The 24,721-nt window shown below is 35.2% G+C and overlaps 1 protein-coding gene across 4 annotated transcripts in view; it reads left to right on the top strand.

Moving 5' to 3' along the window:
* PACRG (parkin coregulated) overlaps positions 1-24,721 on the top strand; it is a 268,812-nt gene that overhangs the window by 226,184 nt on the left and 17,907 nt on the right. Inside the window, exon 6 of one of the 4 annotated variants that reach the window (XM_026109865.2) lies at positions 3,115-3,162. The exons of 2 other annotated variants lie outside the window; for them this stretch is intronic. In XM_026109865.2, coding sequence (XP_025965650.1) covers positions 3,115-3,162 — 48 coding nt within the window. Of the gene's footprint in view, positions 1-3,114; positions 3,163-11,896; positions 11,970-24,721 lie in introns of all 4 variants that reach the window. One more of the 4 variants, XM_026109872.2, reaches the window with a different exon arrangement.

The raw sequence follows: 24,721 nt of genomic DNA on the forward strand, positions 1-24,721 counted from the left end.
AAGTGGAACAAAAACCAAATTATCCAATGGATTCTGGGAAAGTTTTTGAACATACTCTAAAAATTTAGAATCATCTTATTTGACAACTCAGCATTTGTTGTGACCAGACTATATGAGCAAACCATATGATACAGAATGAAATTCAGATCTGAAACCTGAAGTAAACTCTACGATGATAGGAAGCTGAGAAAGAGTGGATGTGATCCACGAGCAAATTTAGAGCAATTCAAGTAACACTGTGATAGGAAGCAGTGTTGCTTCTGTTGTCAGAATATTATTTTCATCTTTAAATATTATGTTGTGCATCAGTGGTGAACGTTTAGCCTTTTACTCTCTGTCCACCATCCTATCACCTTTGCTCTTTGACAGAGGAATGATTTTCTTACCTATGTCTGTAGCACTTCACACAACAGAGATCCTGATGCACATCAAAAGCCCCAGTAAAACAAATAAGGAATAATACAAAGTAGCATTGCTTACACTATTGAGACTTTAGTCCCCATATATGGTTTTCCAAGGATTCTAGTGTTGACCGTAACTTCATTAAATCTTTCTTCTTTCTGCTGTACTACTTCTCATTCATAGCAAGAAGATTCATTAGTATGGACTGGCATGTTTATTCTGTTTATCTGAGTGGTCTGGATTTACTTGGGATGAAGCTGATTGAATGTCATCTTTCTCTTTCAAGGTTGACAGCAAGGCTTAGTTTATTTGCACTAGCTTATGCCTGGAGCCAGTGTAGTTAGGACTTTATTCTAGTCCATGCTTTGATATCTGTTCAGCTGGACCTATGCAGAAGACCAAAATTTATTTGTCCTTTCAGGAGAGCAGAGGGTCCAGAACCCCTGCAGATAAGAAATCACAACATAGACATTTGCTAGACATGATAAAGGCATAGCTAAGCCTGATCATAACTGGAAATGTAGTCACAATACCACATTAAGACCTAAGTATGAAAATGAATCACTAGAAGTCCAAGAACACAGATCAGACCTATAAACTATGAAGGAATGATAGGATTTTGCCACAAGGCACCAGCATCAACCTGCACTAGCTGCTAGAGGGATTAAAAAAAGCATGGACACCAGGACTGACAATAGGTCAGTAGATGAAGAAGCTTTTCCAATGCACAATATTCAATGTTCAAAGACAGGCTAAGGTGTCACTGAAATGGAGTGTGTCTCATCTCCACTGCCAGTGAGTCTTTAGCCTTTCAGATGTTCAGGCAGTCAGCTACATTACTATGGAGGAAATCATCACAGTATCAGCTGGCATATGAACTTTTAAAGTTCTGTTCCATTCTTACAGGTACTATTTGCTATTTTTCCTTTTCAAAAAGGCAACCTATCTTCTCTATCACTGTCTTATAATGGTCAGCCTTCCATGTCTTTTTCTCCTTATTTGCCCCTTTACTCTCACTTTCTTTTCCAGATCTTTCCCATTTTCTCTGCTGGGGCACCTTCAAACACAAGACTCTGTGTTCAGATAACAACAAAAGCTCCACAGAAGTACACTGGCTTGCAGAGGTCCAGCTTCATAGTGAAATAGCATGTGTTACTGCCATGTCTACGTATCTGCGCATTCATGATTACCAGCTTTGCACTACAAGCTACTGTTTTGTTTATGTAGCTTGCAAATGTAAAGAGTTGGATTGGGAGAAAATTCATTGCATTTTTTGAATTCTAATCATGAAGTGGAATTGCAGTGGCACCCAACTAATTTTCATAAAGTTTCCATAATACACTGCATAATTCCTCCCAGAGGGGCCAGGGACACAAAAGAGCATGGGATATATCCCAATATGTAGTGAAGTTATAGTTTTGAGGAAGTTTCTCTGTGCCTGCCAGATATGACTCATAGTGAATTAAAATGCACTGTTCATTCTCATGCAGCTACTGTGTACCTTCTACTATCTAGCACTATATAGCCAAGTAAAGCCTGCCTGTGTAGATAAGTCATTTGATAGCATTACATCCATGAGAAAAGTCATGCTTGTATACTGAGGAAAGATACATGCTTGTATCACAGATACTTATCTGTGATATTGGCCTAGGTGAAAAATGTTTTTTTATACCATTATGTCTAGCCAAGACTTCAGATGATGGGATTTTTTTGTGTGTGTTTTGTTATTAGTTTTCAGTCTATGTCATTTATTCATTGATGGGATACTCAGTTATTATGTCACCTGGACCTGTTTTCCTATCTGTAGCCATAAGATAGAACAAAGATGCGTGGATCCTTACTGGATATCTCAAGGAAAACACAGATTTAACTCTGAAGTCCTAAGAATGACTAATCGTCATTTTTGGTCCATTAATCAAATGCATTTTCTTTGTTGAAAGCCTCTTCCCACAATCACTACCTATTTTAATAAGATATTTCACCAGTCTAAGAGAATGCTGCACAGGTTAGGAACTCCTCATGAGAATTCCATGAGAATGAAGTGGAATTCATCCCAAAATAATACTAACATAAATATTTTAAGATGTATTTAAAAATAGCTGTGATACTTTCACTTTTGAGATGGACAGTGAGATTATTTGCTGAAGGAACTAACAATCAAATCTGGAGGTTGGAAAGGTGATCTGGAACAGTGCAATTCGTTGCACTATTCTTGACATAACTTTACTTCAGAATGTTTTCAAAACAAGGGAAAGCTTTTATATCCTATCTAAATTTCATTACCTCAGAGATGAATACAAAATAAAGGATGATGTTGAATGAGAAGGAGCTGTATGAGTTAAATTTAAATCTATGATTTATCAGGGAAAAATAAGCACAGCATCCAACTGGTTTGCGCAGATGTGTTGTATCATTCTGATAGCAATTTTTGTCAGCTCTAAATAGGACCAAAACTTGAAGGCAACCTGGAGGAATGCAGTTCAGTTAGTTATATTAAAAGATGAAGTGAATGTTCATTTAAACTGGCTCTAAAGGCATTTACCATAGTTTTACAGCATTTGCACAGATTAGATCCAAATAGTTTTGGAATTTCTGGTTCACAAAAATAGAGCAAGTTGGAAGTTTTGCACCAAAATATTTGAGATCATTGTTCATACATGTAGCTGGGCACACACAAGAGAATTTAATATTCCTGGCTGTTCTATCCTACAGATGACATGAGCCAAGGTCTCCTTTCCCTGTTCCTGATGGGTTGTTCAGGTAAATGATAAAGATCTAATGAATTACAGCAAAGACTAATAGCTAACAGATGTATAGATGCTATCCACTCTATTAATTAATGCTGCTGTACATTATGTGGAACTAATGCAAATTACTGCATGTGGAATGTTTACACATTGGAATTGTGCTTAGCAACTCAGTGAGCACCTCAGTGAAAATATTGCCAATATATTAGGAAAAGTACTGTGAAATAGCTAGGAGAATACAATCATTGTGGCATTTATTCTTGACCTACGAATCCTAATTAACTCCCCTTGATTATGAATTTTTTCTTCAGACTAAGTAAGACAGCATTTTATCATTGCTAACAAAAAGATAAAATACTATTGAATTTTATTACAATTAAAAATGATAAATACATAAAAATAGTTTTGCTGATAAAATGTTCTTCAGTCTCAGAAGGCTTATTTAATAAAGTATCTCTATAAAAAGATTAATGTACATGAATTGTGGTACTTTTAAAATTCATAATCTATTGCCGATGTGTCATTATATGTCAAGTTTTTGAGGTTGCTAAAAATGATATTTTCATTTACTTCTCAAGAAAGGTGATTCGTCCAAATCTTACAGGGAATTGTTTCTTTTGATATCAAAATGAGTTCACACCCAAGTTAACATTTAAAGGAAACTTAATCATGAATTGCAAATTGCCACTGAAATGAGCCCTGTTTGGCTGATAGTTTAGAAAACATCCAGTTGTCTTTTTAACATAAATATTATGCATGCTAGAATAGGAATCTTTACCTATCTTTTCATAATGAGAAACTTCATTTGGATAAATTGATTAATTGTGCATAGTTGTCTTTTTGACTTTGGCCAGTGTTTGACAATTGCCTGTATTCAGTGCAAATGCTGGAGCTGATTCTTAAGGTGAAGAAATGAGAAATGTTAGTAGTTAAAAAAGGAACATTGACCAGAACAAGTGCACTTCACCTAAAGCAAAGTTAGCTACTGTAAGTACAAAATAGTGAGAAATGATAGAATCTGTAGCAGAAATCGATACCAATTTGGTGCAAACTTGTGTTTATACCACACACATGACCTCATGAGAGTAGGTAGTCATAGTATTAAGACACTGTGCAAGAGCAGTATTTATCAGATTATCCCATCTAATAACCAAATCCAGCAAGTTAAGCAGAAGTATATTATCTTGATTAAAAATATATACCTTTTGAAAGGCTCTTTGCTCACCTGCTTATTTAGGGTTTATTTTGTCTGTCAGAATGTGCATGTAAGAGTAAAATTCATTTATTTCATTCCTAGCATAAGCAGACATGTATCTGCCCAGCAATATTCATAGGCAAAGCAATAACAAAGTGCTTTCCTGTTTTGCAGTAAGGTCTTCATTTCATTTTGTGGATCAGTTATAGAACAAAGTTTGATCCTTAAAACTACCATCCAGTCATTTGTGTTAAATACAGTATTTCAATATTCTATGTCACAATTTCTGTAATGATTTTTTTTGGTTATGAAAAAGTTAATTTATTAGAGACTTCCAGTCTGAATTTAGGGTTTTATAGTAATACTGGGGTGCTACAAACTGAAAAAAAGCAAACAAAAACATAGTCTGCTGCAATGTCATTTTATAAAATACTTATAATCCCACTTGATCTCTGGTAAGCAGTAAGTTAAATTCTCATTTAATTTAGTCTGGAACTCCTGAAGCTTTTGCCAGGATTATAGAAGGAAACTACCACTTGAGGTTTGGGCTGCCTGCAAGGAATTTATTAGCCTAACTGAATATCAGAAGTTCTGGGATGAGATTATTTATGAACCTAACTGACAGCCTACGCTGGTTTACCATGGGAGAGACAAAGAGATAATCCAGTAGGGGCAAAGCTATCCTTAACATGGAATTAGAGAAGGAAATTACTTGGTTTGAATACGTTCAATCTTCTTGAATATATGGTTGCCTTACTGGGAAAAGATTAACTAGTTTGCTTAGGAAATGTTATTTTATGTTTAAAACTCTGTTGTGTCAGCATCCACAGTTTCATCACAGTGCGCTGTTCAGAATCTCTTTTTAAACATGATAAACTGCCTATCAGACCTGGCCTACCAATTGTCCTGATGCAAATTTTATTTCCTCCACAAATGTCTGTCAATATGTTTAATATACAAGACTTCAAGATGTCTGTAATTAGGGTCAGCTCAGGATTCTCAGCTTGGGTTCTAGCTTTGGTCTACCAAAGCTTCCTGTGCTCTGGTTTCTTGTCTGTAAAATGAGATTAGTGGCACGTCATTATTTCCTGTCAGGGCAGTTCTGAAAATACACATACGTATACGGTGTGAGTATTCAAAATAAATATATTTTTGCATTAGCTAGGTTAGTCCTCTATTTACCTATGATATTTCTTAGAATTTTAATAACTAACTACTCCATAAGTGCTTTGAGATTCTTGGAGGAAAGCACTATTACTAAAAAGTCTTATTTCCAGCTTTTCTGCTGTTGTTCTTACATAGATTCTTTCACTGATTCAGGTATGGTATAAATACTAGCATTCTTAACTTGCATTGTCATCTGATTTCCTGGACAGTAAAGCTTATTAACAGCATAAACTAAACCATAAGTATTAAGATTTAATGCTGAGTAAGTAGAATTGGTTGATAATTAAAGAGCTTAGAATAGCCTGCTGTAGCTTCAGGTAGCTATTTAACTAGCATACACAGAATTTCTTCTGCTCTACTCCTCATATGAACCCAAATTAATCCTCTGTTTTGATGTAATCATTTGATCAAAAAAATGAACAGCTAAAATGAAAGTCATTTTTCAAAAGAGCATTTTATAACTGTGTGAAAAATCAGCATTTGAACTTTGGTTAACTATTTTAAACTATTTCAGTCAGACAGCTTCTCAAAGCTGTGAAGTACAGCTAAATTTTTAAATTGATAAAACTAACTTCTCCATTTCACATTTTCCTTAGTATCCATTTACTGAGGAGGTTAACGTTTACCTATTCTAGGGAAGAAAGTGTGAAGCTGTGATTTTTTTTATATTCAAAACCATGACTTTCACATATTTGAGCAATCATTTGTGCATAGCAGAACTCTCCTAGAACTTGTATGCAATTATAGAACCATTCCCAGAGCTTTCTGCATGGTGACTACCTATGGGGAAATAGGAGCACCCTTCTTTTATAGAGAGGTTAGTGTGTTCAGTTCTCTGGATTTGTGGTCTTCCATTCTACTCTGTACTCATTTTCTCCAGCATTCCTACAGTCTGTTCATTAATGGCCGTGGGACAGATATGGCTCTAGATAGATATAGATGGGGGCAGGACAGAGGACAACCAGCAATTTAATTTCCAGTGATCACAGAACCTGAAGAAACTGGGGATCTCCAAGTCCATCTCCTCTATGACTGGCTGAGGTCCTCACAAGCTCTCCATCTTTTTCAAGCTTTAATAGAAGTAAGGAACTCCCTTTTCTGTCTGTCAGATATAAAGAAGGCAGCTCATAGGAAGTAAAAGAAGGAGGAGTAAAGATTGCTTTGAATGTGTGTCTTCCACTAACTCAGACACTGTGAAACTTTTTAGCTGTTGCCCCTGGCAAAAACACCTTACCGCTCTCAAACTGTAGGCAAAATTCTCTGGCCCAGAGCTTCACAGATTTTTAAAGGCAGCTGACACACATGAGTACTTTCTGCAGTTACTTGATTTAGCAGTAGCTGTAGGGAAGCTGAACAGCCAAAACTGGTAGTGGTGTCTTTAAGACATTTTCTCCAGCTCATACTGCAGAAAGTTTTGAGCACTCCTTCTCTGTCGTCTCTGGGTTCGCCCTTTCTATTAAAGAACTTTGATGATTTGTATAACTTAACATGGGAGTGTTAGGCATGGAAGCAGAACTCTGAATTTGATATGATGGAGAAAGGGAATCCAGCAAAGAGTTCAGAGAGTATTTGATCATTTACATCAGCGCCCCAGGCTAGGAAGATGATGTTAGCTGTGTTTTCAGTTGGGTTGAAGAAGGGACAATTTCTGTCAAGGGATATAGAAGAGAAATGATTGTTGTCAAGGTGGAAGTTTATAATGAGGTTGGTATGTTGCAATTCCTTTAATCAATAAGCAAAAAACACTTCATGTTGGTAAGTTTGGGGGCAAGGATATCAGTTTTGTTTTCTCCTCTTTAAAATTTTATTTTATTTTATCCAGTATATCTACTCTCACCTTTACTGGCTGTGTGTATCTGTCACAGGTTTTTCACTCTAATTATTTACTTTCTTGTTGTTGTTTTAATATATGGTAGTAATGTAATAATTTTATGTTTTTACGTGTTTAGGAGCAGTGCACATTCTTTACTGTCCAAACTATATAGTAGGTTATGAGAATAAGGACTTACTACTATGATCATTGCTTTCCCTGCTCCATTAACCTGCAAAAAGCTCAGTTTCTGGCGAAATCTTAATCCATTCCAAAATCAATTCGATGTCTAATATTAATTAGTCTTTGTAGTGTTCTTAAAAAAGATATGGTACATGATCTGTTGTTAAGTATATGCACAACTTCTATGGAAGACGACTGCAGAATGATTCTAGGAAATTATGGGGGGAGGTGATGTTCGTTTGTTTGTCTTTTTGATTAAGCATCCCTAATCAATTCACCTGTAACTAAAAGCATACTTTCCTACAATAATATACCTCTATTAATTTCCCCCCCTAAAACCATTTCTGTTTTATATCACTTCTCTTCTGTCAAATATTGTCTATTTTTTATTTGGGTTCATCATTCACAAATTTAACTTATGAATGTGAACCTTAAGCTGTATTTTAAAGAAGATTCATTCTCTTCTCAACTGCACTGCAGCGAAATCTGAACTTCTAAGCTAATATTAACTTGTGTGCTGAAGCTGCTGTTTATTCAGTGTATATATTGTACAGACTTATTCCTTCAGATGTTTTGAGTAAATGGTGGCTCAAACAATTTTCTGTTCTTTCTTGTGTAGAATTTCAATGTGAAGTCCATGAGACACTGTTCAAAGAGACCCTCATGTAGATTTCTGGCATGGAAATCTCAATTTTACACTAATATGTTTATTATCATTATTATCCCTGTGACAACACAACATACAGCTATTATTAATAGCTATCCTTTGCTAACTTGGAAATATGATTCAAGTTTGAATGGTATCCCAGCATCAAAGGCTGGCTGTAAAGCTAAACATATTAATAAAACCAAAGGACTGTATTTTATTTATTACTTTCTTAGATATTCTGTCTAAGGCAAATTAAATTGCAAGCTAAAGTAGTCTTAGAATAACTTCTTTTTAGTTTTATATCTACACCCTCCACTGAGGCAAATTCCATCCCTCTGAATTCACATGAAGAACACAGGATCTAGGCTTCTTCTTCCTTGAATTAATAAGATACATTTTGGTCAAATCAACACTGATTCCTTTTTTTTCCCTCTCAGAAGGGAAGTGATGCCAATTGGCTAGTATGAGACGTATTAGACTTGCAAATGCTAATCATATGACACTTTCTTTCCTTCCCCATACCAAGTTTCTCCCACAGGGAATATAAATGACTGGCTCCCTCCATCATAATAACCTATCATCCAAGACCATTATCTCTGAAACATTAGTGACATCCTTCCAACTGGCCATAAGGTTACAGACATATTTTTTAATCATTACATTGCCCATTGCAGGAAGCTGAAGTCACACCATTTAATGTGTGCTCATGATAAATTTCACCTTCTTGTATAATAAAATGGAAGCTAATGAAGCAAAACACAATTGCAGTGAATTAGAGAGCAGTAGAACAAGGCAGGAGAATATCCACTTATTGACATTACCAAACATATCTTAAATGCAGTGACTTTTAAACCAATTCATAATCAATTATTAAAAAGGGGCTGGGGGAGCTTATCGTTGGCTTAGTAAGGAAGAATACTGTAACAGTTCATCAGTTATTAATTAATTGACAGTCTCATTGCTTAAGGGCTTTACATTTAACAAGTTCTTCTGTACCATGTGACTGACTTCAATCTATTTTATATTTCATCAACTTGCAAAATATGACAATTTTTTTTTCTGTCTACACACTTGAGGGGAAAAAATGCTCATGTATTAAAATTGTCTTAAAATATTTCCAATACAGCATCAGTACATCATAAACGGTAAGTGAATTTTTAGAATAGAGATAGAGATAAGAGTAGAATACACCTTTTCTTTTACTGTAGGTGTGATTTGTGTGTTAATCCTGTCTTAAGCAAACCACAAATTTCCTGAATAGAAACTCGGGCGGGGGGGGGAACTCAGGGAAAACAAAAGACTACCAAAGAAGTACCCAGAATAGAATGTGTTTGGCAAGAAAGATTAAGAGGAAAACCTAATTATGCTTCCATAAATTATTGTTTTACTGTAATTTTTACCCACAGTGTTTAGAAGTACCTATTTTTTGTTATTGTTTTATTTCCATCCTTCCAATTCAGAAGCAAAATACTATTGGTCCTATAGTGTCTAGAAGTAAGGAAGGCTGAAAAGCACGTTTTCAGGAATGTAGTGCTTTGCTCACATGTGTCCATTTCATTACCAGAACACCTATTGATTTTTATCAAGGCAAGATTATTGGGAGGTGCAAGAGAGACTATAGAGGCTCCTATACATGTGACCCAATAAATGCCCTCAGGAAAATATAACACAGCAGCAACTATGATTATTCTATCCACACAGCAGATACATACTTCTCAGTTTTTTGTTACTGATAGATTTTTAAGATCAGATAATCTTTTCATATGAAAGGAAATAGAATTGCTCTGCATCAGGGCCTATGCTGTTAATTCTCATAGGCTGAGATCAGTCCTGGTGCCTGGATCTAAATAAATGACTTCTTGGGAGGTATGTAGGGGAGGAGGGAAGGGACAGGTTGAAGCTGGTGCAGCCAGTGACTCAATATATGCTGTAAGATAGTATTTTGTTTATTAAAAAAGAAAAAATCATTGTGTTGATGCCTGTAGGTGCTATCTCTCACAAAAACAAGTAGTTGTATTTGATGAGGAGTCTTTAAGGTTGAGCTCATGTGGTATCTTCTTAACCAAAGTCACAAAGTCCGTTCCAGCAACCAGAATAGATCATCTGACACAGTCACAGGGTGACTACAGCATTTTGCCATTGCTGAAAAAGGCAGACACCTTCTCACCTTCCCTCCTGGTCATGGGGTACTTCTGCTTCACTTAGCACCCCACTAAGAGAGCTGATTCAACTTACTGTTTTGGTAGAAAATTAATCTAGCAACACAAAAGAGTGGATGGTATTTCTGCTGGGTTAGTGAGCTGTATCAGCCTGCAAAGGTGTGAGATGAGTATTCAGCCAAAACGAAGTGTTGGAAATGCTCAGCTGAGGGAAAGAGCAAGGAGGAATAAGGAGATATGTGCAAAGGACCCAAGATCACCCTTTTCAACAGTTGTGAGTTTTAGATTGGCATGGTTGCTTGCCAATCCACATCTTTAGCGTAGTGTGAGTCGCTGTCCAGTTTCCAAGGCACTGGTTTGGAAAGGACTCTTTTTCTTAGTTAGAAAGTACCTAAAAGCACAAAGAAAAAACTCATTGGTGAAAGGTAATTAGAGAGGTGAGATAGGAAAGAAAACGGGAAAAAAATGCTTCTGGGACCCATGGAAGGAAAACAGCACATGTGCAGCCTACTCTAAGGCCTCAAAATATAAAAAGAAAAGTATAAAAGAGCTTTAGATTTTCTAGCACACTGCATATATCAAGACAATGGAAATCCTGCCTAATATGAAATTAAAATGCACCCAGAATAGGAGATGATTTTAACAGGGAAATGAACTGAGAAAGGAGGTAGAATCAAAGAGTGTCAAAAGGTTAACAATTAGGCTAAGGAAGCTAATTTCCATACAATTTCTCTCTACTCACTTGTGCAAAAAAGAGCTTCTCTAGAGGGCAGTTCCAAACAAGAACCTAATTTTAGGTATTCTGACTCACCTCAGGAGGAAGCTAGTCTCTCCATATACTATGAAACAGGTTGAGGGCCCTAAGAGACTAACCTTAGGCTAATGTTAGCCTTTATGATTTCCTTCCACTGACTTCAACAATATGCAAATGAAATTCTGGTGAGTGTATGAATGCTAAAAAATGAATCTAATTCTGTGCAGTTCTCAAATTCATTCAAAACTCAGTTTTGGTAATTTTAATGAGAGATTCTAGGATTTCAGAAAATGATTCAGAAACCTTAGAGCAGTGCAGATTGCATATGTTAGAAACAACTTGTATATGTTGGCATTAATTCCCACCCCCTTCCCCAAAGGATAACCTGGAAATGTTTTTCATGAGGCAAGAAATTATCAACAGCTGGAAGATAGAAGGGGCAGTGTCAGCCAGTAGATACTAAAATTTTGGGAATTATATCTCTTTGTTCTAGCTGTGGTTTTGAGCTGAATAATCTAAATTCTAGGAGAGATTTTTTTTTCCACTTTTGTATTCAAATTTCTTAAAATTTTACTGTACTTCTCACATGAGGGTGCTTGGATCACTAATATAACTCATATGTTTTTACTTACTTTACTTAAATTGTCTTTACTTATAATGATTTTACTTATGTTACTATATGGTAGGCTTTTGTGCTATGATATTATCTCTCTTGATAATGCAAAAATTAAGCATTGTACAACCTGGTCAGAAATTAAGTAGCAAGGGTACAAACTATTACCAAAATCAGAAAGAAACTCAGAATACACATTTCCACTCTCTCTGCACAGAAACCCTAATCCATTTTTGGGAGATTTCATGATGAAATTCAGATCTGAATGAGTTTTAAACACTCTTCAAAAGGTGAGTGTGCAGATCAGTCTCAAAATAAATATCATGATCCATATTATCTGTGACCTGTAAACAATTCAGACTCAAAGTTCCTACCATCAGGATCAGACTAGCTTGCTGAGTCTGTTTTTAATCGTTTTTGATTTGTAAGTCTGTCATGCAAATGAGTTCTTTAACTATGATTGAACAAACCACTTCAACACATGCTTAAAATTAAGTAAATTACTGTTTAAATCGAAAACCAGAACTCTGGAAAAAAAACTTTCTAAAATACATTTTCCATGAAAGTTTCAGGATCAGCTTACATGCTAATATTTTACAAACAAATATTTTTAAGGGAATTTAACAGACAGGAGAAGGAAATCCACTGGCATTTCCGACAATACAGAAATGAGAATAAGACAAAACAAAGCAAAATGCTAAATGTACCTTGGTAAGGCTACCACCGTAAGTGGGAAGGTAAGCCTACCACCTCAGGAAGGTAAGGCTAAAGTCCTTTTCCTCTTCTATTATGCTTTCTAAAGAAAAAAATGTCAGTGATGTGGTGTGCTATGGTTCAGGAATTTGTAGCTTATAGCAGTATGTCACGTCAGATTTAGCTTTTGTATTTTTCTTGTTATAGCCTATTCATGAGGCCGAGATAATATCTTTTTGCTTTCTGAAAAGAAGGACAACTTTCAGTCAGCTTTACAAAGCTGGAATCACTTTACAGCATGTCTACTCTAGTTCATGCCAGGCTCTACTCACCGTACATTGAAATTTAATAGGGATCTTTTAACATCTGCATTGCTTTACAACTGCTTAGGAGTGTATATCCGTGTTCATAAGTAACTCCTTGAGTCTGCAAACACTATGTATGTATGTAGAGCTGTTCAGCTGGACTAATTATGTGGATAAAGTTTTGTATATACATGAATTTTTGCAGATCAGAGCTTAAACATGCACTCAGCACTAGGTCTAACCCAAATAATATCTTCTGCCTAACGAATATATTCTAAAGAGAGCTATTTTTCATAGTCATCAAAACTGTTCTAACTTTTTCTGGTGTTACACTTTTGATTGAAAAAAATACATCCTTAAGAATTTAGTAACAGGAAGCCTCCAGGTTTATGATAGTACTAAAAATTGTTACTTGAACAAGCAGTACTTTTGAGATTCCCATTAAGGTTTTATTTTAAAATTGAAGAAAAGACTTCCAAAAAGGGTACTGTTTATTTTTAAATCTATCTACTTATGTTTTAACACCAGATTTTTCAACCGTAAGTAAAATTTCAGTCAAAATAGTTTTCATAACTTCTGAATATTTGACTCTTACTGAGGGCCAAATCGTCTTCTGACGTAAACTGGTGTAGTTCCATTGATGCTAAATTGGCATCATTCCATTGTATCAGGTAAGGATCCAAAAGTGCTATATGTTCCTAGCAAAAATGTCATTCCCCATATGGTAGGAAGTTAAAAACAAAAATCACACTTCAGTAGCTTTCTAACTTTTAAAAAGTCTAAGCTTTTTAAAGAAGCCATAAATGGGAACATAATAGGATAGCTAAGACTTTCTAAACTTTAATTGTAAAGCAAGTACCCCCAGCAATAATTGTTATAGAGGACTTCAAGCTATAACTCGTATCCCATAACTGTAAGCACTGCGCTTATTTAGTACATTCACTTTTTCCTAACATTTTGTTTCTTTACAGAGTATTTTCTATAAATACAAAACAACCTGTTTCTTTGACTCAGTATGAGGAAAATAATGAATCATTTCATATAATGATGTGCTGAAGATGGTATGAGTATTTGAAATGCAGATAAAATCTAACTTTAAATAGAATAGCTATGCCTGGAATTCCAAAAGTGGCTAGTGATTTATGAGTGATTTATTTAGTGATTTACAGAAGTCTATATGAAAAAATCAAAGTTGTGAGCTCAAAACTGAGGGACAACTTCTTCCTTTCCATTCCTGTTCACTGTTCCTTTTTGTTTTAATGGGATTTTTTTTGTGGACAGTTTGTCCCAGATTTTAAATCATAATGTAATTTCACTTATCAGAAGAGTATTAAAGTGTAAGTGTCTATGAAAATCAATTCGCGCATCACTGTGTGGGTAAACCTGATCACTAAAAATTTGTTGCTTTTCAAATTTATGTTCACTTGTGTTTAAATGAAGTTCTGTGGTTTCATCTTGTGTGCCTTAGGTTAGAGCATTGACTTGTGCAGAGTTAATGTGTCTAATTACACAAATATTTATTGATGTGTGATGTTCCATCTAACTCAGTAGAATCACTTATCTGGTGCTGTGAAGTCAGAGTTTGGTCTCTCCTTACTAGTCAAAAAGTTAATCTACTTAAAAGAATATCTTCCAAGAAGAAAAATACTTTCTAATGCCAGACAGATGCACCAAAGTGTCTGTTTTCTTATTTAACATTGATTTTATAATCATCCTTAAGATTTCTATTGCTTTTCGTTTTGAGAAATAATTTAGAGTGAAATTCCGATAATGCACCAATCTCTCTCTACTTTCCAGTGGATCTCTGAACTTGAGCAGTAGGCAGGATCTGACTTTAAATCTCCTCTGTTTCTGTTTACACCCCAGAGTGTGAAGGAGTGCTCAGATTTGCATTTCCCCTCTTCAAGTCAGGGATGAATCCAGAATTTGGAGTTACAATAGTTTCCATGTTCTTTCTTATGTTAAAGGGCATCTTCTAAGTAATATACAACCATTTCTGACACCTCACAGGAAAGGAAAAATAAAAATGGGATAAATAGCCTTTAAAGCTTATGTTTCTTCTAGGAAGCCAGGGTCATACAGTTCTACCAAAAGCTTCTTGCATAATCCATTACCCTAAACACTTCTCCCAGAAGATGCATTCACAGGCGAGGATCATGTAGCTTTACTGTTGAACTATCCATCAAGCCATGTTTGCTCTGCACTAGAAGTCAGATTGCAGTCGAGAAAGGTAAGGTATGCAACACTGTGGCGTGAAAAGAAGGTGACACGTTACACATGTGTGATAACCGAGCTGTACCATGCCAAATCTTGTTGCCTATTGAGAGGATGGTTGGCATGGTTATGGAATAAGCCTAAAAAAGTGCAGCATCTTTGTTTACTCTGTTAGGTATTAATGCCATTTTATTCCATTTCATATCATTCATCATTTCATATCACCACAAATGAATATATTTATTTGTGTAGGACAGAAAAAAAGTTTGCACAAATTAACATGGTCCTGAATGAACAAGAATATTAAAATCATGTGCATTTGATTTCCAATCTGGCAATGTGTTTCTGAAGTTTGGATAGTGGATGTTCCAGCAGTGACTTGGGAAAGTATTTCTTCTAGGAAATAATTTAGCCACATGCTTGTAGTCCTTGGAAGTAAACCAAACACAAGCATTGGCTTATAGTTAAGCACATAATGAAGCATGTTTCGTAAAGTGGGAAGAATTTAAAGACTTTAAGTGGTTTACTGAAATGGGGGACCCTCCAGTGTAAAATCTGGGTATTTTGATTGCTTTGTGATTTGACTCCTGAACCTTAACTTAAATTCAAAGATTTAAATGGGTATAACTATGTTATCCTTTATTTAGCATGAGAAGCACTCTCTTATCATCATTCTAATTGTCTTCCTGTGGGAAAATAATGATAGTACATCTATTAGAATTGTTCTGAATTTAATTGGTTTAACTGTTGTCCAGTGAAAGCATTTTCTATCAAACTTGCTGCTTAGCTGCATTTAGTTGATTGAAGACTGCAAAAGTGTGTCGACAGGAATGGCCAGCACTTGCACTGGTAGCCTGTGAACTTTAAGAAGTTCAAAAGTTTGGTTTAGTTTGGATATTTACTCAATATTTAGAGCAAGACAGTCTTTTTAGAATGAGAAATGGGCCTGAAATTTTGCAAAGTAGGAAGGAGTTCAAATAAAGTTTCAGATAAATTAGCAGATTGGAAAAGGATAGAAAAGTCAACAGGGGAGCTTTTCTTCTGCTAGGCTTGTAGTTCTGGCCTAGCTAAAGCCTGTATAATTCGCTCCCTTATTTCTGAACGAAGTGGCAGGCTGGAAGACACCAGTGTGTGGAATGATAAGCTGCTTTAAAATATACCTCACTGGAAAAACAAGGAATTCTAGCTCCCCTTTCTTCAGATTAAATTCCCTCTATCCTGCCTAGAATAGAGTGAAAAGCAAGAGACGCATCCCACTTTCTTAAGTGTTCCTGGGACAATTTGCCCTCAAATGACCTGTCAAAATCTCAAATATTTTCCCAGCTACACAATATTGTTACCTGTTTTCAAGAAGCAATTTGGAAGAAAAAATTGTCAATGGCTGTCACGAAGCTCAGGAAGTCTCTAAGCCGCAGATTGTTGTAAACGATGGAGGGATACAGCAAAGAAAGTATCGCTAAATGTTTGCCGTGCCAGTGTTTCGCCTGGGGAGTTGGCAGCAAGAAAGGACGATGTTTCTAGGGTCCCTAACACTCAAGCCCAGAGTTTGTTTGTATTAATGCAGAGATCTTTGCTGCATTTGTATGGCATGAGGCATGTGGCTATGGTTTAACTTCAGTCTTAAGTTGCTGCAATCCAAAATGATTTTTCAGAGTGCTATGACCAAAGAGTTGCCTCAAGTAATTAATGGCTTACCTTACATAGCTAGTTCTAAAATTGTTCAGCTTTTTTGTGGGAAGGAGGGCCAAACAGTGAAAAATATCTCCTATGCTGCAAATAGATATGTGCATTGTACAATTCAAGTTCTTCCTATGCACAGGACTCAGTCAGGAAACTGAATCAGTGTTGTTAGAAAATAATGGAAGTGTTACCTGTCATTATCAGCCATCAAAATGGTAATTCCTCTCTGCTGACATCCTTGAGTCTATTTGCGTAGAAAAAACCTGGGCTTTTTTTCCTGCAAGAAATAAAGTCGAAGGGAAGTTAGTAACAGCAGAAGGCCAGTGCAAGTGGCAAAAGAAAAGATTTCTCTACTGTCATCATAATGATCATAAAGTTTTAAACAGCCAAAAGTTATATCACTTGTGTTTAAATAAAATTCTGTGCTTTCATTTAAATTTTTTTCTTAAATGTACGTAATCTCTCTACCTGAAGAGCTCCGGGAGATGTGAAATAGCATTGCCTTCCAATCCTGTCTACTCATTCGTTTTACTGTTGGTGGGAAAGAGAAAGCTTGTATACTTGTTGCTGTCCTTGTTGTTTATATTCTTTCTGTTGATGTGTGATTTCAGTACTTTGAAAAGTAAAACACTGTTTACCAAGGAAAAAAGATGCTGTATAGAAATATCAGGTAACCTTGCCTTTCTACATAGATTTTGCAGCTTTGTCATCCAACACAGCTACTAGTACAGTTCCAGACTGTTTGAATACAGCTGCCAGTCGCAATTAATCAGGGCAAATTTTGTGGTGATTTTGTGTAGTGAACAAATGGGCAAGAATGACACTAGAAAATATGTTTCATTTATATTTTGATTTAGACTTTCAACTTGCATCTGCTGGGGTGAAAAGCTAGTTAGTGTGTCACCTCACCATGCTACCTATATTTCTTCTCTTAATTTTGTCTTCATACTAATTTAAGTGTAGAAGTCTCCTATAATATTATTGAAACATGGTCTTCCTTTATCCAAAAGCTGATTTAACTTTTTGTATAGCCCATATATTTCATCATGTGGGTGACTGTGGTTGCAGAATAAACTTGGATGATCTTCATCTTGTGTCTTTTGGAAATCTTCAGGGTTAGTTGAGCAATCTTGCTACTGACTCAATTTTATGTGTTTTATTAACCTCCAGAGCTTGTGTGGAAAGAGAAAAATACTTAGAGATTTTTTCTTTTCTTAGGCCAACTGATTTTAGAGAAGATCCTGGGTCTTACTTGGCCTATCATTTGACGTTTTTTTCCTGCACTTGTTTATTTTTATGCTGTTGCCAACAGACCTGCATTATATGTATGGAGAATTCCTGGTATTAATATTGCTAAGGATTGTAGGAGTTAGTATGTGTAGTGATCAAGAGTTATAGCTCAACTGATAAGCTCCTAAATAGTAAAGCTAGAAAAAATTCTAAGTGACTAACATCATGTCCTGTAGCCATGCCCACTTTTTTATATTAAATGTTAATTAGAAGTTTGTCATTTGAAACCATATTTCAAACTATATTCCCAATGTAGGGTAGCTCACAGAATAACTTATGTACAGGCTAGTTGATATGTAAATGCAAAAAAAATTCCAACATTAGCATCCAACTAGCAAACCCTAAAGTAAATGACCATACACATAGGTGTCAAATTACAGTAACTATCAATTATTCAGCTGGAAGAGAGGAGAAAGGAAAAATTATTATGGAGTCCTATTTATGAGTGACGCACTTGAATTTAATGCTAGTCACTGTATTTTTTAGAAGGCGTCCCCAATGGATTCAGGGCTTTAGTGGAGCCTGTTCAAGAAGTGTTGCAGGCAGCCAACTTCCACTGATGTTCAAGGCCCTTTATACTTTGGATTATGGTTTGGTTTTCATCTTTTCTAATGTTTGTATTTCATCAGTTGTTTGGGGCCAGCCAAAGATGTATATTTTATTTGTTCAGATCCATGTTCAAATCAATCTTGGGATCCAGAAATAGAGAACTTTTGAAAGGTTATGTTAGAAAAGACAGCATCCATCAGGAAAAAGTTTTCTAGAACATTAGTGGATATGCTATAATTATGAAATCAGAAGTAGGAGATATTGAGATGTAATGGTACATAATCCAAACACTGTGTGACAGTTAGGCTACACTTGATGTAACCTATGATCTGCCAATTTAGAAAAAGAAATGAGATTTCATTTGTAGCATACATGCTAAATTCAATTAAATCTAACACACATGCTGACAGCGTACTTTTCATTTCCTCATTCAGAGAGAGCCCATGTGTTTAACCAGTTTAATTGTTCAAAATAAAGCAGTGATGGGTACTGTACTAAAAAAATTACATACAATTCTGCAGGAACATTTAAAAGACATGCTGCAGGAGATAATGTTTGGTGCACAGTAGAATAATTTTGAATGCTTGTTGCTTCCTCATTAAGAAAATACTAATTTCTCTGAAAAATAAAGCAATTATTGTTGGTGTATTTTAATCAATAAGATATAGCATAACTTACAAATGCTGTTAAAATTAAGAAATTAGGCAAAAGGATCATTAATTACAATATATAGCTGGAGTACAAATAGTGATTTTACATTCAAATAGCTACATTTTACATTTGGATCCAAATTTGTAAACTCCACTGAAGTCAATTTACTACGTATTACCTACAGTATACTGTTTTTATTATTGTTCAAAACCGAAGCTGCCTTATCTTAGATTCTGTTTGTAGACCCATTTGCACCTTCATTAATTAAAATAGGAGACGCGCATATATTCCTGAAGTGAAGTTGATCCCTAAAGACCACAGTCTTGCCATTTCCTTGTTCACATTGGCTGCAGGGAATCAAATCTAATGGTTATGACTGTATTAATAAATGAAACAGCCCCAGGGAATGCTCTCCAGCACTGGAGGCTCAAAATGTCAAATGGTGGGCTCTTTCCTGCACCACTCTTTCAGCTCACGATCTAGAGGTCTAAAAAGTTCATTTTCCCCTCACTGTATTACTCTTTTTCTTCCTTCCGAAACCAAACTGAATACTATGTGCTAGTAATTCTAAGATTCAAATAAAACTTTCCTGCCAAGTCAATAAACCCTGAGTGAATACTAGACTTTTAATGACACTTTTTAAGTTATTCCTCATGGTCTGTATTATAATTCCTAACCAATATGTTTTGCTAGATGATTTTTTGTTGTTTCAGAAAAGAATAAATGAATTAATGATTGGTAAAAACTATTCCTTTTTTTTTTTTTTTTTTTTTTGTAATAACAATTACAAATAGAATTGGCCAGATCTTCAACTCATATAAATGCTTATTACTTCGAAAAAGTTATTTTATGCTAGTTGTAGTTTAACTTTGTGAAAAACAATCTAAATATTTGTTCTGACTTTTTCTAAGATTTTGTTTGGTTCAAAAGATGGAAACAAAATGTGCATCACTCAAGATAACAGCACTGAGGGACAGATAAGCATGTTGATTACAGACTCTGCTCTTCAACTTACAGTTCTACACCCTTGATGACACAGTTCAAGAGTGATCTGTTGATTTGCCAACAGAAGCGCACTAAAATGAAACAGTTCAATACACAGCCAACTTTACTTAATTTCAAGCTTTTTAATTGAATGTCAGTCAATTACACAGTTATAATCCATCTTATTTCAAATACCAAGTACTATAAACTGCATTTTAAATAGCACATTTTCTTAACTTAAACCATTTTCTTTTTTAGAAACCTCTGCAACTAAGCAGTAAATTGTGATTACGATAACAGCCACAAAACATTTATTACTTAATGTGATTATTTAAATGTAAATAAGAAAAAATCTTATTTTCTATTAAACCAAAATTTCCAGGATAAAGTATTTCTCACTTTCTCATACAAATAACATTTTTTTTAATGGTACCTATCATAGGACTTGAGTATCTAAGTAGACAGAATCACAATAGCTCACCAATCTAATTTACTCTTAACCTCACCTTTTCCACCTTGTTCCATGTCCTATTTTCTTGTTCTTAGCTGCTTTGTATAGTGGCTCTAAGGATACTAATTTGCAGTGAATTTTCTGCTTTGTTCTGAAAGCCGAGAGAGTTGTGGTCAATTTAATATCCTCTGACAGAGGATCTGAAATCTTTTGTTCTATTTATTGAATTGGGCTATCTTCTGCTCTCATGAACTTCATTTTTCAGATTGATAGCTTCACAATTAATAAGAAAGAGAGCAACTGAGGAAGACAGTCTCCTCACAGAAAAATATCTCTGAAGTACATAGGAATAATATTTTCTAAAGGACTTTGACACTTAAGGTAGAGACCATGTCTTCGGCCTGGCAGATTGAAAGGATGCCAATAAGCAAACTTGTTGTCCCTAAGTAAAATGAATTTCAGTAATTCATTCTGGCAGTTTTCAATGAACAAACCAGGGCCAAATCATAATCCAGCAGGACAGGATACAGCTCAGGTGTATATACTACATTGAGTCTCAGGTGGAAAACAAGTTTTTTCAAAACTTTAAGCTGTTCATCATTCTACAGTGCCAGGTAATCCAAATGGACTGTTTTGGTGGTCTGCTTAGCATGAGAATCCCTCAGCGTAAGGTGATAGGTTAGAGGATGTTAACTTTAGCAACGTTTAACAAAATATTTTCTCCCTCCCGCTTATGTCATCTCTGTCTTGATGAAATCTGAATTTATATAACAGGTCTTTGCTTAGGAGCTGATTGCTGTGAGACACTGGGAAAGGTGAAACCTGAGCGCATTTCATACACTAGAGATAAAGAAACAGCATGATGGAATATCACTTAATATTGGCATCAGAGCTTATGGATTCTCACAGTTTTTCCTCAGCAGAAATATTCCTATGAATATAGCTATTAATCTTAAGGATGCTTATGAAAAGAATTTTTGAGGAAGTCTTAGTTTTAATAGCAGAATTAACAGGAAAAAAAACTTGGATATTTTATTTGTTTCTTAGATTTTTTCGTGTATTTACAGAATAATTATGGAATGGAGGGACTATAGTTCTCTTAGAAAACCAACTATAAAATTCTATTGATGTCTATTATTATGGAATAATAATATGGAATAATATGAAACACTAAGGAATTGATGTCCAGATCACATTTTTAATCTGATTTATGGAACATTTGAGATGTGAACACAACATTCCACTATTTGTTTGCAGTAGTCCCTTTAAACCATTTAAGGGAACATATGCATTATATCTGAAATAGTTAACGTTCCAGCTGACTAAACACTCAATTTCTCCATCCACTGCAAAGGTCTATGAATAAACTTTGTGCACCATGTAAAGTGAAAAATGTGCATGACATGGATCTGTCCTTTTTCATTTAAAATAGTATCTATCTTATGTAAATTACCTATGTTTCAGATACTTCTGTATTAAAGAATTGTAGATGGAGGGATGAAAAGCCTTCTGCGTAACATTTCTCCACAATATGTATTTATGGGCTGACAGGTTTTATTATCGATACTTATTTTACCAAGTGTGAGTTTATCAGGTGGAGGTTTCTAAAACTTTCTACATATCATGAAATCACAAGCATAACAAAATATAGGCTGGAAAAGCTATTGTGAATGCCAATTAGTATTTGTTCTAGTTAAATATTATGATGTCTAGATATTCTAGAGGAAAAATACAGAGTTTATTATCAAGGAAAGTGCAGTATTTATTTCTTTTTTGAGATGAAATCCAGTAACATTCTTAAAACATTACTCTTTAATTATCAAGTTTTTATCAACTATAGCTAAAATGCGTTCTACCCCATTTAAGCTGTTAAATAAAAGCACACTCATCTGGGCTTCAAGTGCTTGTTCAAAATCAAGCCAGGATGAATTAAAACAGTATAAGTAAGAAAGAGCTGTCTGACATTGGAAGCCATGAAAATGAACTTTTGGTGCTGATCATGCTGAAATAAAAAGAATGAAATTTTCATTGTGAAAGATATGTAATTTCCTTTAAAGTAAAGTGCATGGCACTAATCATTCTGAATGTAAGTGGGCTGATGCTAGAAATGTATTCTCAGAGGGAAGAATGATTGTGTCCTGCTTTACATTAATATAAAAACAATTTCACAACATAAGGAAAAAGTTAATCCACATTCCTGTTAACACTTCACCCAGGAAAAGCAAATCATAGAATTTGATCTTGCTCTCACTGAACTCAGTGTGTTGAACTTAATAGTAAGAAGACCTCATCACAGCTGAATCCAGCGCTATCCCTGGTGCTCTAATTAGACTTTAACAACATTAGTTTCTCTTTTCCTCATCTTTACTTCATTTCCGTTGACTGGAGTGCAATTTCACCAAAATGTAGTAAACTAATCATTACCTGGCAGCAGTGTATAGACTGAAACTTTAAATTGACAATCTCAGCTCTAGAATACCAGAAATTTATAGAAGCATAGCCATTTCTTCTGCTGGATGTATGTGTGATAATTGTTTTTCTGCTCATTTACATTCAAAAGTAATTAAACTATACAACAAAGCTATGTGCTGTAGTCTCGGTGTAATGTGTGCTGTTCTGAGGTTATGCAGAGATTCCATGAAAACATCACAGTGGGAACTGTAGTTCATTTGCATTGTCACTTCCTAAAAATTTGCAGAAACATACCCTTGAAAGAATCAGGTCACACAAAATGTGGCCTAAGGGTTTCTTCTTTCTATTTTCCCCAGTGGAGCTCTGCAGCTGATGCGATAAAAACTGTTCTACATCAAAAATTTTTGGAGTTTATGTTTCCTGAAAAATTTATTTGGCTTGTGGAAATAAACCATCTTTTTCATTCAGTGGGAAAATTTCCTTCACCTTCATTCTAGATCTGATTTCTTGATATAAATGTGGTGGTGTTTCAACACACATACAGGTGTAGACTAAGTGCTGGCAGCTGTAATGATCTTCCAAATCTTCTTCAAATGATTGCAGTTGCATGTATTGCATATATTAGAAAGTCATGTAGCAGTAATGTAAGGAAATGATTACAGTAAATGTTGTTTTCCTACTGGATATTATAACTCATGTATAAATAAATACAACTGCAAAGCTGATAAATTTTATTTCTTGTGATATTCCTTACCAAAGTCTGTTAGTGTTTCATGATCAGTATGTGCCTTTTCCAGTTACAGGCGTAATGGATGGTTGTGATCTACCTGTACTTTTGGTACTGCAAAAAATTTGTGGAGTAACAACACAGTTAATACTTTTCATATTAAAATTAAGCTAATTACTCAGTATGGTGGGAAGATGGGTTAACTGCCTCTCATTTAGGCTTCTGTAACCTGTTAACTTACATGGAGTGGCATGAATACAGCTGAAAGCAGTTAGGCTCTTCTTTCTGAGTACTTTGTACATGCTTGCCTTGTTTGCTTCTTTAGGAAATGCTTTGGTATAAATAAATGTCCTGATTTTGCAATTACTTATACACTTACATAATGGTTTCCTGAATCAAACCTATATCCACTTTTAGTACCAAGAACTGCTTTTTATATAGTATGAGATATAGGTTACTGGGCAATTTTGCATGAATTTTGTTGACATCCATTTTCTGAAGCATCTGACACACATACTTAACATTTTCTCTTCTTTATATCCCCCTTGTTGTATCTTCATCCTTTTTCAGAGTTTTTGGGGGGGGTTATATTTTTTCTCTATGCTTTGCTTAAGCTTACAACATTACAGAGGATGATAAAATCTAATTATGTTTGTTGTTCACTTTGCCTTATGGTCACAGCATTTTTTTCTTAAGTATTTGGAAAAACGTCTTGTGAGTATGATGCAGAAAGACCATCTTTATTTATTTTCTATAGAGTGCCCAGTACAATAATATCTTTAACTGTTATTGTAGTATAAACAAATAAGAAGACAAAAAATAAGCTTGTATCACTTTTAGATCAGTTATTACTTCTCCACAAACATAAACAGCCATAAATAAATGAAGATAGATGTAGAATAACCAGCTGTTAGGAAGTTATTTCAAGTCACTTAAAACTTGGCACTGCAGGTGTATTCATGTAAATCTGTATTTAGTCATTTAAGTAACTGGCCTCATGTACAGCTGTTCTGCTTCACTGCAGCCTTCATTTGGGCACTGGGGAGGGCTTAGGATCAGCCCACTCAGGTAGCTGCCTAAAATTGG

This window comes from Dromaius novaehollandiae, chromosome 3 (assembly GCF_036370855.1).
Source record: "Dromaius novaehollandiae isolate bDroNov1 chromosome 3, bDroNov1.hap1, whole genome shotgun sequence".
Lineage (NCBI taxonomy): Eukaryota > Metazoa > Chordata > Aves > Casuariiformes > Dromaiidae > Dromaius > Dromaius novaehollandiae.